Below are 17,549 nucleotides of genomic sequence, written 5' to 3'. Positions count from 1 at the left end.
TTTCCAGTGAACAGACTCTCATCTCATTATCCTCCCTGTCATTTATTATGCAGATCTCTATTTCAAACAATTAATTTGGTATTGTATCGTATAGAGGGGTAACAACCCGGGAAACATGTCCCAGGAATATAAGGATGACAGCGGAACTTACCGGGTCGCCTGATGCACTCATATTCAACTTGCAGATATTTGCGCGTGCCAGGGCATGGGTCACCAAAGATGCTGTTACTGGCAGTTAAATTACAAGACCTCTTGGCTTGACAGGAAACATTGACGATTTTAGTGCTGTTTGGCGCGTGACAATCCGTCGAGCCCGACTTCTTCGACTTCTTGTTGTGAGGACACTTTTCCGGGAGCTTTCCGTGTCGTCCATAAATTGCTGACGTTACGTTTATCACAGAAGTTGACGTATTAAGGCATGTTATTGGTTTCATCTCCTCATGCTCGCAGATTATGACTTGGATTGACACAATTTCTGATAAGTATGATAAAAAGAAATTATCTCACACTGGGGAGGGGGGAGGGGGGCTAGAGCTAGAGGTTCCTAATATCATATCATGCACGTTTAGGGATTTGTGCCTCGGTTTTGGTCTACGTTTTAGCTCTACCCTCGCAGTTTTGGTGAAACAACCCACACCTCCAGTACGATATCAATTCCTCAGGTCGAAAATGTCCCCCTGGAAAATTGTGTCCGGCCCTATTCCGAGTTATGGTATCATGTTTCCATAGAGACGATGACCGTCAATTCCCGTGAGAGATTAAAGGGACTCTTAAGCAGCAGCTTGGTAGGCAAGATAAAGTTACACAAAGTCCCCTATAGGGGCCTCTCTAAGTATGCCGAAACCTTAAACCTTTGTACGAGGAATGTAGGCTAATTAATGCTGAATCAAACATGACCTATAGTGCCCTTTCTATGCCACCTGAAGATGGCCAATTTAGCCCCCCCCCTCCACCACCACCACCACCACCACCCCTGCCCCTGCCTATAGTTCCCCTTTAAAAGAGTATAATATAATCCTATGTTCCCTAGGACATTTCAAACATTTACACCGGGACTCTTTACCACAACAACATATCAAATTTCATTTTCCTACCATCATGACTTACGTTGAACGAAGAACAACAGGACACTGCCGACTTTAATGCATCCTGACATATCAGGCCATTTCACTTGATACATATTTACTCCCTCGTTGTTGGATATTTGTTTTTAAAAGCCTCTTCAAACCAGTTTTAGTAATATCCTGGACCGTTTCCTCATTCGGGTCGACTCCTTAGAAAATTCTGATCTAAACTCGCTATCATAAAGGATGATTCAGAAGAAAAACTGTCTCTTGGTACTCCTTTCTCAATTTGGACGTTCTCCTTAGATAAGTTTGATCTTCACTCGTTTTCCTCCAAAAGGATTATTTCAACAAACAACTGACGGAACACGGCGGTTTTCACTCGCAGATGGAGCACAGCTTCTGTCGATCAGCTCATCAACCTACGCTTGTTGATCGACTGAATTAAAATGTTGAATAAGGGGTTGCGCACGAATAGAGCCCATTATTATTGATTCGGATGAGTTGTTACCTTTCCAACTTTGATATTTAGATGAACAGTCACTTATCAATTTTTGATTTCGATATTCACCCGACATTCAATCCAACCATTAACCCATGGGAATGATTAATCACTCATGGGTTCAGAGCGTATTTAAATTTTTCATTATTTAAAAAAAGCAATTTATTTTATGGTTTTCATTATTTTTTTTATTCAAACAATCTTTCCAGTGGTCCATCTTTACCTAAACTGATTGAAAAACACAATAAAAACTTTATAGGATAGGATCTTCACCATAATATTGAAATTTTTTTCAATGCCTCATGTTGATGACTGACCCGATTTCCATTTACTGGATTTTGCCGAATCACGTGTTTCGACCGGTAAATCAGGCTGTAAACCGATAGTGAATAATGAAAAATTAAAAAAAGCCTCATCATCTTTTTAAATCTCTCGGACGGTAAACCGGATTAATCATTCCCATGGCCTAAGGGCACTCAGACTTGGGCCTCTATCCTTCCTATTGGCCTGGTCACATTATAAGTTCAGTATGTTTCAAAACATGAACGCGGGTTGAGGATTGCTCCGAAGTAATCTTTGTTATCGAGCTCGTTCGTTCGTTCGTTCTCATGAGTGAACTTTGGGACTTATTCACGTTGTTTGGAACCGGTGGGATTCGAACCAGCGCAAAAAGACCAAAGCAGCGTCGCCCACCCCCGTGCTGAATAAGTACCGGCTAATGCTCTCTCTAGTCCAACCGTACTGCAGTAGCTCAGTGGTCTGAGGCGCTGACCCGATTGGTTTTTCTTTTTGCGCTGGTTCGAATCCCACCGGTCCCCAATCACGTGAAATTGAGCAACTTCAACGTGTCAATGCACGATTCTGATTAGACCGTCATAGGATTTTATTTTTGATTCCAAATCCTAGGGTCCACTTTATTCTACATATGAAGTGAGAAGAGATGATTATAAATCTTATTCAAACAGTCAAAGATTATATATATAATGGGCGATTTAGCGTCCATTTTATGCTTTTTTGGGAGAAAAGTTAACGGACGGCAACGTCGAAGAGATGAAGGGAAAACTGATACGAACACGTTATGGTCTTCACTGACGATTTAGCATCCATTGGATGCTTTTGAAGCCATCAGACTATTTTAACGTCCATTGGACTGATGCCTGTCCTTGCGTTGGCCTAAAGTGATGAGCGTTCACATCAGTCATCGCGGTAAACCTTGGAGATGAACCCTCGTCCGTACGGATATCCATTAGAAAAAAGCGTACGCGCCACCTGTCCTAAATGTTGTCTCTGATGTAGCAGTCTGGTGTCGTGTCATAGTGAAGACACGTTTTAAGTTGAAGACACTTTCGTTTTCGTTTATTCGTTTAGTTTTTCATGTGACTAAGAGATGGCGCGAACTTCGCGATGACGACCACGTGACCTCTGTCACTAAAAATAGAATTTGCAGCACTACGAAATGGACGACCTCAACACAAATGGACCAAATATTGCGCAATTTCGCTACGATTTCGGACCCCGATTTATCCGAACTACTATTTAGTTGATGAGTTCGTTCTCGAGATTCATTTGCACGCTTGCATGTTGTTTATGCTTGAGCTGAGCGTGCAATTTAATGATCGTTTTGGGCGGATATCCCCAGGTCCTGAGTGGGATTTTACAACAACAAAGTCGATCAGCTGTTTCTGGAAGGTCAGTATTTTGGGCCTTTTCTACGAATAATTTTACCTCTTTCATTTCAGTCTTTTGTTCAGGTAGTGCATGGTTATGTGCTAACTGGTTTACTGAAATTCTAGAACGTTCTATATGTATATTCGATGGTTTAGATCGTTTGCTAACTGTGTTTTTCTTTTCAGTTGACTGTTTTGTTTGATGGGATTGAGAAAGCAGCCATCTTTGAAAATGTACATGAGCATGCATGGGTGGTGTGTATTATGTTATGAACTATCATCTGTGCACACATACTTGATATCATTTCGTACAGTAGTATAAGGCATTATAATAACAATAGGTACACTACATAACTGGGACCGAAGTGTCGTATTGTCCGATCCGCGTCCTAGTTTCACTGCATCCTGAAGGGCCTTCCCAGTTGGCATGATGTTTACTCTGTGAAATCACTTGATCAATAATGCTATCAATCATCAGATAATAATTCTAAACCAATTATTACCCATTATTTGTTGATATAATATTGTTTTTAGAGGATAGACTAGACTAAGGTATGCCTGGTTAATTGGACAATTAATTAATCAGTTCTCAAATGAGATCAGTGACAGTAGGACATTGGTTCTTAAAAAGAGGTTTGCCCGGAACTGAGATCTGCCACTGTAATATAACTTAAAAGCTGCAGATGTTATTCGAACATTAATTAAGCAAAACCAAAGTGAAGAAGCATGTATCACTAACAACACTAGTGAAGAGCAAAGTTTAGGCCAAATTGTCCAACAGGTTTCTCTTTCACACAACTAGTGGTCCTTGACTTGAAGTATGTAGGCCCCCAGGCCCTATTGTCTATTGGTGAAGTTGAACAGAGAATTTGTGGACACTTTTTTGTTCCCTGTGTTATTTTTGTCTTGGTGTGTTAGCCCAGCGACCAGTGAACACTATGATGGAGGGGACCCTTGAGACTTGCTATGTGCCTGAATGATCATGAATAAACCAAATGACTGGAGTATCACAGTTGGGAAATCAATCATCATCAAACAGAAGAACCTGATAAGAATGGAGCCCAACAAAACTATACTCGACTTATGTACATGATAGTACAAGCAAGTCTAGATAATATTTTTAAAAGGGGATTTCGCATGTCCAGGTTTTGGTCTACTTGGCGGTGAAAATGAACTTTCTGATTTCCTGTTTATAAGTCCAGCACTGATCAGTTAGCGAGATACGACCAGATGAACATGCAGATCATAGGGTTCCATTCAGAATGACTTGATGATATCAATTCCTTTGATATCTACTGAGGGCATTGTATTGCTCGTACAAAGTTTGCTTTAATCCATACTTGGTACTATAGCTGCGCTTACACCACGAAATATTGGTGGACCAATTGCACTTACACCACCACATTGCCGCGACAAATTGGTTCGGCAATCCATTGCCGATACAAATTGCCGAGCGAATTTGTCCCACCAAGCTTGATGGTCCAAATTCGCCCGGCTTGTTAAAAGCTCGGCTTTGTCGTGGTGTAAGCGCAAATGGATCGGCAATTAGCTAGTTAGATGGTTCGGCTCCAGGCGGCGCTTTCGAAATGGCGCTTTCTGCCTAGGCTTTCTGCGTTCTGCTTATTGTTTGCGCGCCATCTGTAGCCGGATTTTATAACTAGCTACAGCGCTGGTGTAAGCGCTTGGTGGATTTTCGATGGTGCGGCATTGGTTCCCGAACCAAGATTGGTGGTCCATTTTCAGGTGGTGTAAGTGCGGCTTATGTCTGCAATACAGGGGTGGATCCAGGGCTAAAAAACCTTACAAAAAAGGTACGTGCCAATGATGAAGGCATAGCCTGGCCAATATGCCACCCCATTGCAAGCTTTGAAGAGTTGATTGGGATCTGAGGTGGGTGGGCTTTGGGATATCTCTGACATGTCTGGTGTGTTTTCCCATGCATGGGCTACCTAAAGCTTACTCCGAATTGCTGCATGAATTTTAAGGAGGGAGTTGATAGCAAGTAAATTTGGGGTATCAAGATGGTTTCTCATGGGCTAATTCAGTTCTGTCGTGCATGTACATGTGTCTGTGATGCCCAGAGGTTGGCTATTTTAGGCAGATCGAGACTTGGTAAAATTCCATTTTTGTGCCCTATCCTTCGCATGCCCTCTGCCTATGATACTAAAAAATATTAACCACATTGATACACCGAAGCAGAGAATCATGTGGCCTATTATACATGTATTAGGTTGTTTTTTTATCGACGTTAATGTCAGTTATTGGATGGAAGGGCATGGCATACATGTAGGCCGACATTACACAGTGCCCAGGGTTGTATTTGACTTAGGGATTATTATATTCCTCATACAATCATGAATAGTTTCGATCTACTGTAAAATAGGAGAGACCCCAGACAACTTTGTGTTAACATTTACATTTAAACATTTCCTGGCTCCCGCGTCTAATCTCCTAATGATGGATGAATTGCCTTGCCTCACCAAGTCCTGAAAAGAGAGCGGAGGATGGGTATGCCCGGTATGGCAACTGCTGCACCCTGTGTTTGTGTAAATTTGTCTGTGATATTAAGATGGAAAGTTCATCTTGACATACAATCATCTCTGACTGACTGAGATCATAGATGGGAAATTCTTCCTGATATGCTTAGTTTCGGCTTTGCTGAGTATCTCTGCCTCTTTGTGACATAGGCTGCAGAGGCTTAAAAATACTATGTCACTGTTCACCCTCAGGCCGTATCATGTCATGTTTCCAAGCCTTCGTCAGTTGAGGCTGTGCTAATCACAAGTGACAAGTGAAACGTAAGGCATGACAAGTGACAGGGTGAATCCTGCCATACAATGGGTGATATGAATAAAGACTAGCAAATGCTTTTATCTAAATCTCCATGTACATTTACACTAGGCCTTTCTGTACAAAACCGGAGTAAAAGCATTTGCTAGTCTTTATTCATATCACCCAATGCGCGTTTACACAACCAATTTGGATCAGGATCAATGAGGACAAGACCCGATAGGATTCGATGAAACCAGCCTAACTGATGGTCTACTTTGTGACCCGATCAGACCACACGAGACTCGATGAGACCCCATTACTCTGCGTTTACACTAGGAAAATTTAGACCGCATTCAGATTCAATCTGATCTTATCATGATATTAAGTTTTTGCTCGCGTGTGTAAATACCCACAGTCTGCTGAGCCTTGTGGATTTTCCTGATTGAACATCCAATCCCAAATTAAAATTTTAGAATTATAGTCAGACAATGAGCAGTAGGCCAAAAACTGCAACCCCAGGGAAAATGTCATCAACGGAGACTTTTCTTTTGGGTTTTCCACTTTGAACTGGCCATCAATTCATCTCTTTTTATGGATGCATTGATGACACTGGCCTGGTTGTGGAAATCTAGGCCAGTAGGCCTACTTTTTCAATTCAATGATCTAAATTTAGGTTGTGGTGTAATGGGTTTTTCAAGTGTTGATCATATCAAACCATTTCACTCGATAATTCACTGTTGTAGGCCCTGTTTTCAAGAGGATGAGTGATAGATAGTGACTAAGTGAGGATTTTGTGGCTGAAGAAGGTAGGATGTCATTTTTCCATTTGCTCTCACAGCTGAATGTGCTGTTGGGAATTGAAAAAGATGCCGTGTAGACCCTATTTTTAGCCTGTTTCACATAGGCCTACAGCCACAGGGATCGAATATATTGGAGACATCGAAGGCAATTTCTTCTGATGCCTTCACCTGTTGCTCCGATGTATCCTTCAGATTCCCAATTTAAGTGTGCCCTTTTTCACCACACAAACAAAAGTGCCCTTTTTTCGGAAAAAAATCCTGTGCCCTTGAAAAGTGAACTTCAAGGCCTGGGCCTCTGTAAAGGCCTCTGTACAGGCTAACACCTACAAAGTATCTTGATGTGAAAAACTGAGAGTTAAACTCCTCACCAGAGATGACTTTCATTTTGCTGACCAAAAATGAAAGTGTTCTTTTTAATTTCTGTCATATCAACACAAATGCACTGTCAAACACAAAATTAAACAAATGTGAAAATGACATGTACTACCACTCTTTTACAGAATTCATGGGTTTTAATTTTGGCCTTTAAATATCTGCAGCAAATACGAACTTCAAAAATCAATCGCAGCAACAAGAAATGGTGGTGAGAAAGTTCACAGTTCATAATGTCTTGTGTGATTCTCTCCTTCTCTCTAGTTATCATTTTCAACGACTTGTCATTGCAGTTAGCAATTTGGTGCGTTGAAATATCATCATTGTGAAGGATAATTTTACGATGAGGGTTAAAAGATTACTTGATGATGTGCAATATCTTTTGATGTAGATGAGTTCCTCTTCCGTATCTTTGGTCCTTTCACACATTCTCAGCATCACATGTATCATCCATTGTCACTGATCTGCTGCGTTGCTGTCGTAATACTGTGGTGGTGATGAAATTGGCACTGTGCACAATAGCACAAGAAATAAATGGATGGTCATAAAAGTACAGAAAACGACATGACGAGTTCATTGTGCCTGCCCAGCATCAGTCTTCAGCCACTAATGTATTGCACATTCTTATAAATTGGCAAATGACGACATAATAACAATTTCCTTATTACTGTGAACTGAAAAGTATATTTCCTGATTTGACGCTATATTTACAGTGTTGTCTCTATCTGCCTCGTGAAATGAATGCCATGATTATAAAAAGGGAATCGTACTGCAAAGCAACACTGAATTCCACTTGTAGTAGAGATAAATTATTCTAGGAAGGGGCAGATCCAGGAATCTGGAGCCAGTTGAGTAAGAGCAGGCCTTGGTGCTTTTAACTGTCATACAGTTACAGTATTTATGGTCCATTTCAAAGATTTTCTACAAAAAGAAGACGCCCGCCAGTGCTAGAGAATGGTTATCACAGATGCCACAGAAATTGACAGTACCTTATACTTACTTAGGTGCAACATGATGGTCTGAGTCATCAATGATGGTCTGAGCCATCAAAAGAGTGAGGGACCTGATCGCCATTGTCTTCTGTCACTGGTAGCTAGTCTTCACCAAGACCGGCTGTGGCACCATCTCGCCTCACTGCGTCAAGCAAAGTGACAGTATGGCAAGCCAATGCATATCATTTGTCTCATGCTTACTGAACAATACAGCGCTTGACGAGATTGTGAGAGAGACTTTGCAATCCTGCCCCTCTTAGTTACAACATGTGGCCAGTCAGCTATGATACATGTGTGAATCATACAAATTAATAGAAAATAAGTTACAGTAGTATTTGTCACATCTTTTTATGATTGCTGCGTGAAGCTTACATGTACATGTTTTAAATTGTCAGAAAAGTCGAATAGAAATGGTCCACAGCATGATTGCTGTATGTACATGTACATGTAAGCAATGTACATGGTTTTTGGGAATTCAAGGGTACCCCGCTGCGAGTTGAACAACATTATCTTGAATGAGGTCACGCAGGATTTAAAAATATGTGTTTATATGTTCATGTATCTAAAAATAAACTTTTGATGTCAACAAATGCTTTTGAAAGAAGGTTTTGTGGTCTCATAGTCATAGTCTGAATGTAGGCCAAGATTTAACTCTGGCCGGTGATAGCAACACACAATGTTGCCACACTCTCATTTATACCTGTGATGACAGTCTGATAGTTCTTTGTTCTTTAATGAACACAATTTTTCAAGGTCAAAATGTTAAAACCATGTTGTTATTGTTTCATTTCAGATTCTGCCTTATTCATTCACGTTGTGTGTTCATACCAACTCGGTTGGTTATGGACACATCGCCAGGACCAAGCTGTCCAATGATCATCGATCCCCGCATCCACAAGGCGGCGCCACCTGAAAGCCCGGAGGACAGGTAGGCCTATGCGTTCAATGATCTTCACAAAATGTTATGATACCAGAGAATTAAACTGGCATTTTATAATACCACCTTGCATGAAAAATCACACCCTGCAATAAAATTTTACAATTATTCAGTTTTGGGTTTTATTCACCCGAAAGTAAAATTGGTTCTCCTCTCCCATCCTTTCATTATCAAACCAAAATACACGATCCATAACTCTTGGGCGTGTTAAGAAATGCGGCGTTTTTTCTCACAATTTGGATGCAAAGATGGTATGGTACGCAGTTCATGTCAGGTTTGTTGATCAAGGCCTGTTAATTCTAGCTTTAGCTGGATTACAATTGATTACCCCAAGGGTCACTGAATCAAGGGTCAGTAAGAGGACATACATTGTCAAATGTCCATTCACAGGATCAAGGTAGAAGGAGAAGGAATCCAAAGAAACCTTCAACAATTTTATCATTTCAGAAGTTCTGTGGACATAAATGCCCTACGTGAAGTAGGCCTGCTACACTGACCAAATAACTTGTGAACTTTCGTTCCTACCTTTGGCCTCTTCGCTCCCTCTGTGGGCAATTTTCCAACTTCTGAATAAAAACTTCTAACTTGTGAAAAAAAACTTTCATTTTCCTTTTTAGCTGTGATAGTTCGGATGAGAATGACAACCTCCAGGCTGATGACGTCATGAAGCCACCATTACCCTTGCCGCCAGAGAGTGAGAATGCATCCATCATTTTCCCAATTTGTCGAATCTGTCACCAGCCGGGTGAAGAACACGAAATCCTTATCTCTCCGTGCCGATGCGCTGGGTCGCTGCAATATATCCACAATAACTGTCTCATGGTGTGTATACTTCTTCAGTAAAACAAGGGATCAGTGCCTGAGTAGTAAGAGCGCCGAGCTTATACCTGGCGGTCGTAGGTTCGACACTCAGGGGGATCAGCACTGTTTAATCTTTGTGTTCTTGGGCATGGTGGGCAAGACACTTGAACCCTACTGGTGTTCTCTAGTCTAAAACATCATCACTTCTAGAAGTTATTCACCTCTGTGTTATCTTGTTTCAGAGATGGCTGGAAGTGTCCATGAGAAAGTCCAGAAAACCACCCAGGTGTGAACTCTGCCATTTCCAGTATCACAGACATAAAAAATTTAAGGTACTTCTTTGTGATGTTTTGGATTGTCCGGCTTGATTTTTGGTTTCAGAGAAAATGAGAGTAGACATTGTATGAAGATTCAGAGGAGACGCTTAGTAGGCAAGGATGTACTCTCTTCCTGTGTGAGTTTACCATCATATACTGACGATCAGACATGCCCTGCTAGGATAGAGAAAAGCTGCTAAGAGTCCGGCTTCAATCAAGCCATAGCCATTGACCACAGGCCCAGCTTGTCTGACCCGCAGAATATGTTGCATCTGTAGAGCATCTGCAAACTAGAATTTGAATCGCTATGACCTGCAATCATGATGTAACATATCATTTTCTCTTTCAGTTCAACCATTGGCGTCTGCCGAAGATATCAAAACGTGACAAAGTTCTTCACGCTATCTTCCTAATCAATCTTCTTATCATGATCAGCTGTGCTATAGCCACCGTTATGTGCTTCTTATCCGATAAGGGACGTATCACAAAATTCCCACGCAACAAAGTGGATTTAACGCCCGAAGAGATAATAACACTTTCGTGCGGTGTGCTATTCTTTCTGTCTTTCTTTATAGCCATGACAGTTCAGATCAAGGCCCGACACACGATTTATCAACTTTTTGTGAAATTTATCATGCAGAATATGGAGTGGGAAATTGATGAGTATGACAAGACAAAGGATGACTTATTCAAGCAGGATACAAATCCTATTCATTCTATTGTCTTTGTGTGATAGTCTAAAGAATCTTTTATTGTGTTATTTTCATTTTGGTGCCCTGTGCTAAAACGTTTAACCAAAATCAAAATATTTCAAGATGCATTTGTGTGAAACGTCATCTTCCACATCTAAATAGAAACGTTAAAAATTAAAGTGTTTAAAACAACTGGTGTTGTTCTTTTCTCAAAATAAAATCTGCTCAAAAATTATTTTTTTTCGGTGGCTCAATTTATGATGATGTCACGTGATCGAATGTGCTAAGCATCACAAGATTAACTCACTAGATGGCGCCTAGCATCGTGAACTGGTCAGATTTTAATGACCTTCGACATTTTTCCAGTTGTTGAAATTTGTTTTCATTTGAAATCAGTAGGGCTCATGAAGTTCTGTTGATATGTGACACCTATTGGATGCATAGGTTAGGTCTACAATGGCTGGAACTGGCCAATTTCCGTCGGCCTGTTTGGCTATAATGGACATCCCTTTTGTGACAGAATATGATAATGAGGCTCAGTAGCACCACATGTGGCACACTGATCTGCTTTTTCTTGCTAAAACAAAAAAATATCGAACTTTGTCTCGATAAGACTGATTATTGATGGGATTGGAAAAAAAATGATCACAGAATCTCAACAGAGCATTGCTAAGGATGATACATGTATGTTTGGTCCTTTAATTACAGAAGTGGTCATAAAATTGTCCCGTCTTCACCTTTGAAAATATGCAGGAAATCAGTTTGAGTCGGTCACATGAGGTTGATATGGATTGACGAGATTTGAAGTGGTGCTAAAATGAGAGTCATTCAAGGAGGTGATTTGTTTGTCTACTCCTTGATTATATGTCATTTGGACACCTCAGACTGTAAATAAATGTTTTGTGTGGGACTAATGCAATGACCATTTATGCACTGGTTCTGTATATGGGGAATTTCATTATTAATTATTATCAAAAGAATTTATATAGCGCCTTTTGTAAAACACTTAAAGGCGCTTTACATTTAATTTTAAAAAAAACAACATTCAATGCATACAATAATTTTGCTGTAAAACAATAATAGATAAAATTTCAATAATAGATAAAATGTCATCACTAATTCTGGGCAGCTCAAACTAAGTGATACATGAAGTAGTATTATCTTCTCCAGATGTTATTGGATGAAGTTTATAATTGTACCAGTGCAATTGCAGTTCCGGACAACCAGGCCAGAAATTTCCATGGCCCTGATTGGTTTTGCCAGGGTTAGTCGGAGGACTGGATGATAAACTTATTTCATTGTTTATTTTTAAACCAGTGTATCGATCTGGGAGTTGCATTAGTTGTGTATAATCAGAAGGTCTCAATGAAACCTCCTGTACTAGACATGTAAATAGCATCGCTTTGCCTCAAGCCTGTTGCTGTGTGAACATTAAGAAAATTAAGATGGCACTTATTAGCTCGATCGGTTGCAGATATTTTTCATGTTTTTGAATATTGATGATGTTTAAAAATCTTCTGTCCAGCTGTACATTGTATATTTAGATTTATGTACTTTGGGCTGGTTTCCCAGTTTTTAACTAGAAGTAGTTCCTCTACTATCGTTGATGTGCTTTGAAAATACTGATGCAATCCAAATTCTGGGTTGTGCCTCCTGTGTGTAGATAATTGCGTTTCTACTAAAGCGTGATTGAATTTTCGGGGTGTTGTGTGTATGGATTACTGTTTATACCAAGTATAGATTGGGTATTTAGTATTTACGGAGTATCTAGTTATCCAAGAGCACAACACCGCTCAACGTCAAAGTTTATCATCTCATATATTGCATAATATTAATTAAAATAAATGTCCATTGCTTGAAAAGTTGAGATTACCCGAGTTAAGTTAAAAATAGAACCTCAAAGATGTTCGATGGTTGTGCAAATGAAGCATATTTAATAGGTGCATAGTGGTTTAACTAGGAAACACACAAATTATGATAAATGTTCTTGCCATTTGAAAAACTTGGTTCTGAGATTTTAGTAATGTTTTAGGATTGTGTGTCCTTCCTAGAGAGGTGTCTGCTAAAAGGAAGGTTCCACTGTATACCGTAGACTGACAACTGTTTGCTCCTATTTTTTTGTGATTGGCGAAAAGTAGTGAAAAATTATAATATTCGGAGTTTTTATTTCAGCGCATTACCAAATTTGTTTCGTTTTGCAATTTTTTTGCGTAGAAATTTACAGTACCAGTACTCTAAACAATTTGTGCCAAAACAAAGGTACTGATTCTTCTGTATAAAAATATGCACTCATATAATATTCTAATTATAAAATCGTCTTGTTTCTTGCATATCACGATCCAGCTGTGCTGTAGGGACGGCTGGATGCAATCTGTCGCCTGTCCTTGCTTATATTGTGGTGCTTTCAATTTTGTATTTACGCGATGATCATCTCAGCTGAATTTGTACATTTGTCTGCGTGAATTTAGCGTTTTGTATTATGCTGATAACTGAGAGTCCAAATGAAACCTTCTGACGTCAGTTTGTGGTAATATTAGTCATAAAACGTGAAGAAAAGTAAAGAACTTGGAAGAAAATGTTAATTGGGAAGGATCCTTTCTAGAATGGGCATTAGATATATAAGGTTGATGAAGGGTTCATAAAAAGGGTGTATGTGTATAAATGCTTCACACGTCAGTCAGAGTGACACATATATAGAACATTGCTTTGTTGAGTTTACAGAACAAATTACGCATGACAATTTCTTATTGCACGGGGTTCGATCTTTTGGAATAACGTCATTATCCTTGCTGAAGTTTAATCGAGGTCAGTTAGGGAAAATGTATTTGATTATCTGGGAAAAGGGCATTATTAACTTTATGAATGGAAACATTAATCTAGTGAAAAAGAAGATTTGAGAGCATGCCAAAGATGAATGAGGAAGCGACGGCTTCTAAAAATGTTAGGATTTAGCTTGAAAAGTTTTTCAAAATGAATCGGATCGATTGGTCTATGTTTCTCAAAAGCTCACAGAAGACTGAAAATTATCTTTTTGTTCTTTACTTGAGCCGGTATTCAGTTTATACATACAATACACTACAGTACCCACTCATTTTAATGCTGGTATCTGATGTGATGAGAAATACAATGTTGGGAAATTGTTGGGTTGGCAATGCAATTAACAACCCTATACCACCTGCAATGTTTTGTCAAGATCTGTTTTCAGTTCTGTGAATCCTGTTTTTCATGACCGGTGATAAAGTGTGTGGGTTCTGTCCGTGCATTGCTCTTGAATCTTGCATGTTATATGTGCACCTTATAACTTTTATCATCAAAGATGTCTATGGACATCCATCGTTTGAGATGTTGGCAATACTGTTACCATTTTGGAGGTATTTGTAAATAATACTTGGAGTTTGCATTGAATTAGTAGATCTGTTCGAAACCTGAAGTATTTGCCTCTTGTAGCCAACAAAAAATATAACAAAATTCTGCGCAGAACAGCATTTAACATGTATTTTATATATATTTACTTGTTCTATAATACCAAGGGAATAAGTTCCTTCACAAAAATACGATATTCAGCATTTATTTTCTGTCTTCATTATAAGTTGCTTTTAAATCATGCATACATATGATTTGACAAGAAGTAAAGAGTTTTTCAGACAGATCTGTCCAAAGGTACTTTGCTGACCTCTTGTCACCAAACTGTATAAGAGTGATCACAAATAGAAATGTTACACAAACCTGGGCAGCCAGTGGCATAGCTGACCGGCTCTAGTGACACAGTGAAAGAGCCGTTTCGTCAGCATTGGTTCGACCTTCCCTAAGGAAATCTAATGTTGTGCAACACCATCTTTTGGTTAATGTGTTCTGGTCACATTCCTGAGTTCAACTGAGTACCTTTGGCCAGAACGATTGAAAAAATGACAGATGTCTGAGTCGTTGGGAGAGGCCCTTGGGAGGGAACTCTGCGTGTGGTATCGGGTTTCCTTGTGATCATGTTTACCCCTCACTCTCTGGTCTAGTGGGTGGTTCTTCATAACTAATTCAATAAATGAGTAATTGATATTAAGAATGTTGATATTTATACTGTTAACATGAGTGTCCGAAAGTTCTCTCAGGTTTTTTAAGGGCCATTTTTGAAGCATGTACAATATGATACACATTCTTATTGGGCTTCACAATTTCAAAAGGATGTAGCCCGTACAAATAGGGATGTCCCATCTGTGTCCCTTGTGTGCCTATTTGGTTGCATGTCTGATAGGCACAGGCCCATATTGCTAAGTGAGGCCCTTTGTGCCGCTGCACCTCAACAGATTAAGTTCTAACCCAGCACTTTGTTCTGTGTAACAATCTCAAAACGCTTTGTATGTATATCCTGGTCTAATCCAGAAACATCTCTGTGGAAACCAAGGAGTGTGCATACTGTGCTACTCTTGGTCATTTTAGTTGCTTGAGATTACAGAGTGGCAGTGGCTGGGCTTTAAACCCACAACCTTCTGATCACAAGCCAATGCTCCCTACTTTTGTACTACATGTACATATACAGGGCTTATGAGGACTTTTCCCTTGAATGATTGTACATGCTTCATTGATGGGTCCATGTACAGTAAACACACTGAGAATGTATAGTTCGAATTCATAGTTCATGTAGTAGATATATAGTAATTTTGCAACATTTGATAGTTCTTAGCATTTAAAATGAGTAGATTTTAATTACGTATTCATTAATCTGGAGTTATGAGGTCTTAATAGTTGATTTCAATATAGCATGGTGTGTTCATTCTAAAAACAGAGACGGGTCATAGGAGGTTTTTCCCACTTGGTGCAAACCTCGGTTAGTTTCACTTTGAAGTGTGTAGTTTGAAACTTCCTTGTCCATGCTTGGCCTTTCTTTTAAATATTGTTGTCCATAGGTTGTGAAAACAGAAGGTTTCCTCCTTTTTTTGTCTAAATGTTTAAGTGTCATTTACAACTGCATCTGTTATTGATGAAGCCGGGTTTTGAAATTTTAAGTTAGATCATACCAATATGAGCATAAGTTTTAAATGAATCTTTCAATCTGAAGACTAGAGTACTGCTGGCAAAAGAGACCATTTTGGTAGAAATAAAAGTTGAATTCGAAATTTTCATTTCGGGTAGCTGGAAATCAGTTAAACAACAATCAAATTGGTATGGCCATAGAGGAAACATCGGGTACAATGATATTTACATGGCTATTGGAAAAAATGTCTAGTTGCCCCTTTAAATAGGTAGAACTAAAAAATTCAGGATTCTGGCAAGGACTCCTTTTAAAACTTCTCTTGGAACCGGCCATGTTTCAATCTATTAAAAAATTTGGAGAAAATTCTCATAGACTTGTCATCAGGCAGCTGAAACTTGCAAAGCATTTCATAGTGGTGGTAGTCGAACAAATCGAAGTTCCATGTGACAGTGATTGTAATTCACCCTCGGAAGTTGTGAGTGGGAATCATGAATGATGCACAACCTTTCTATTATGTACATATATGTTTTGTGTAAGTTGATGTCATTTGAAGGTACATTTTGGTGGATTTCCACCGTTTTTGTCACTGTTACAAATATTTTTGCATAAAATGTAGTCAGTGCTTGTTCTGTTTTATTTGTAAATAGTCTCATTCAAAATGCTTTAGGAATTTTAAAATAATGTGCTAAACGTGAAGATTAGGCATTTGTCCTAGCTGTAATTATTACCAGTCTGATGTTGAGAATGTAGGTGCATCCTGTTATGGTTATCAGAAAAATGTATGTCCTTTTACGTTTTTGTAACCATGAGCAGAGAGAAGAAAATATTGGTTGATTTCCTCAAAGCATTATGTTTTATAATCTCTTGTAAAATAGGCATCTTGTGCACTGTCTTGGACTTTAGTAACACTAATTCTTTGGCTTATTGGGGTTTAAGTTTTCACATGTATCGCGTCACTTTTTACTTGTCATAACCCTGGGCAGAAAAGGGCACGGCCTAAAAGAGGCAGGATGCGGTGGCCCGCTTTAAATGGGACTGCATTGGCCACTTGTGAGATCTCCGAAGTGGCCAGGGCAAATAGAGAAAGTTAAGAAAGGGCAGGGTCAGCTGCACCCTGCCAGAACAACTGTTTGTTGAAGCAATAGTAATTCGTGACATAATAACAAACAAGTCATTTCCAAACAGTGGGCTATGTATGACTCACAATGTCAGTTTTCACCCTCTGGTCGTGTCATGTCATGTTTTAAGTTTATTGAAGTCAGTTAACAGAGAAGCACGTGACTAGTGACCAGTGACATGGAAAAAGGTGATGTACCCTGTATCTACTTTAGTGACAGCAAACAGAATTAGTGCACATTTCTTCAATTTTAGGCTTTCCTGGTCTTGGGTTTTTAGAAGGATTTGTATCATTGAGGTAAACACAGGTAAATATGGTTACCAAGGGAGGGTGCCGGCAGATGAGTCTGGCATGATAGACTGTTGCAAAATCTCTATTTTATAAACCAAATTGTGTAAAATTTATATATGTAAAAATAAAGATTTAATAATATATGTATATGATATGTAAATTTCGTGGTTGTTTGTTTGTCACGTTTTGGTGCTCGAACCCTGCAGGGCAGCATCCGGACCCTTTGTTGTGGATACAGAACTGAAGTCTCAATGTGCTC

General features: G+C 39.4%; 1 protein-coding gene across 2 annotated transcripts; it reads left to right on the top strand.

The window, feature by feature from the left end:
• Window positions 1-3,018: 3,018 nt before the first annotated feature.
• On the top strand, window positions 3,019-17,450 carry LOC135486918 (E3 ubiquitin-protein ligase MARCHF4-like). Of its 2 annotated transcripts, none has more exons than XM_064770090.1 (5): window positions 3,019-3,255; window positions 8,963-9,097; window positions 9,724-9,928; window positions 10,150-10,239; window positions 10,574-17,450. In XM_064770090.1, exons 1-5 carry the CDS (start codon window positions 3,179-3,181, stop codon window positions 10,955-10,957), a joined length of 891 nt encoding a protein of 296 aa, XP_064626160.1. In that variant the 5' UTR covers window positions 3,019-3,178; the 3' UTR covers window positions 10,958-17,450. The 2 variants fall into 2 exon arrangements, with proteins under 2 accessions (XP_064626160.1, XP_064626161.1); XM_064770091.1 differs by lacking the exon at window positions 3,019-3,255 and adding an exon at window positions 6,735-6,811.
• The last annotated feature ends 99 nt before the right edge of the window (window positions 17,451-17,549 follow it).

Source organism: Lineus longissimus, chromosome 4 (genome assembly GCF_910592395.1).
Source record: "Lineus longissimus chromosome 4, tnLinLong1.2, whole genome shotgun sequence".
Classification (NCBI taxonomy): domain Eukaryota; kingdom Metazoa; phylum Nemertea; class Pilidiophora; order Heteronemertea; family Lineidae; genus Lineus; species Lineus longissimus.
Note: the sequence above shows the minus strand (reverse complement) of the source record. Positions and strands in the feature narration are given on the sequence as shown.

Coding starts and splice junctions, on each gene's coding strand:
- LOC135486918 (XM_064770090.1), top strand. CDS start 3,179: ATGATCGTTTTGGGCGGATATCCCCAGGTCCTGAGTGGGATTTTACAA. Junction 9,929..10,149: donor TCCACAATAACTGTCTCATG/GTGTGTATACTT, acceptor ATCTTGTTTCAG/AGATGGCTGGAAGTGTCCAT. Junction 10,240..10,573: donor ACAGACATAAAAAATTTAAG/GTACTTCTTTGT, acceptor TTTCTCTTTCAG/TTCAACCATTGGCGTCTGCC.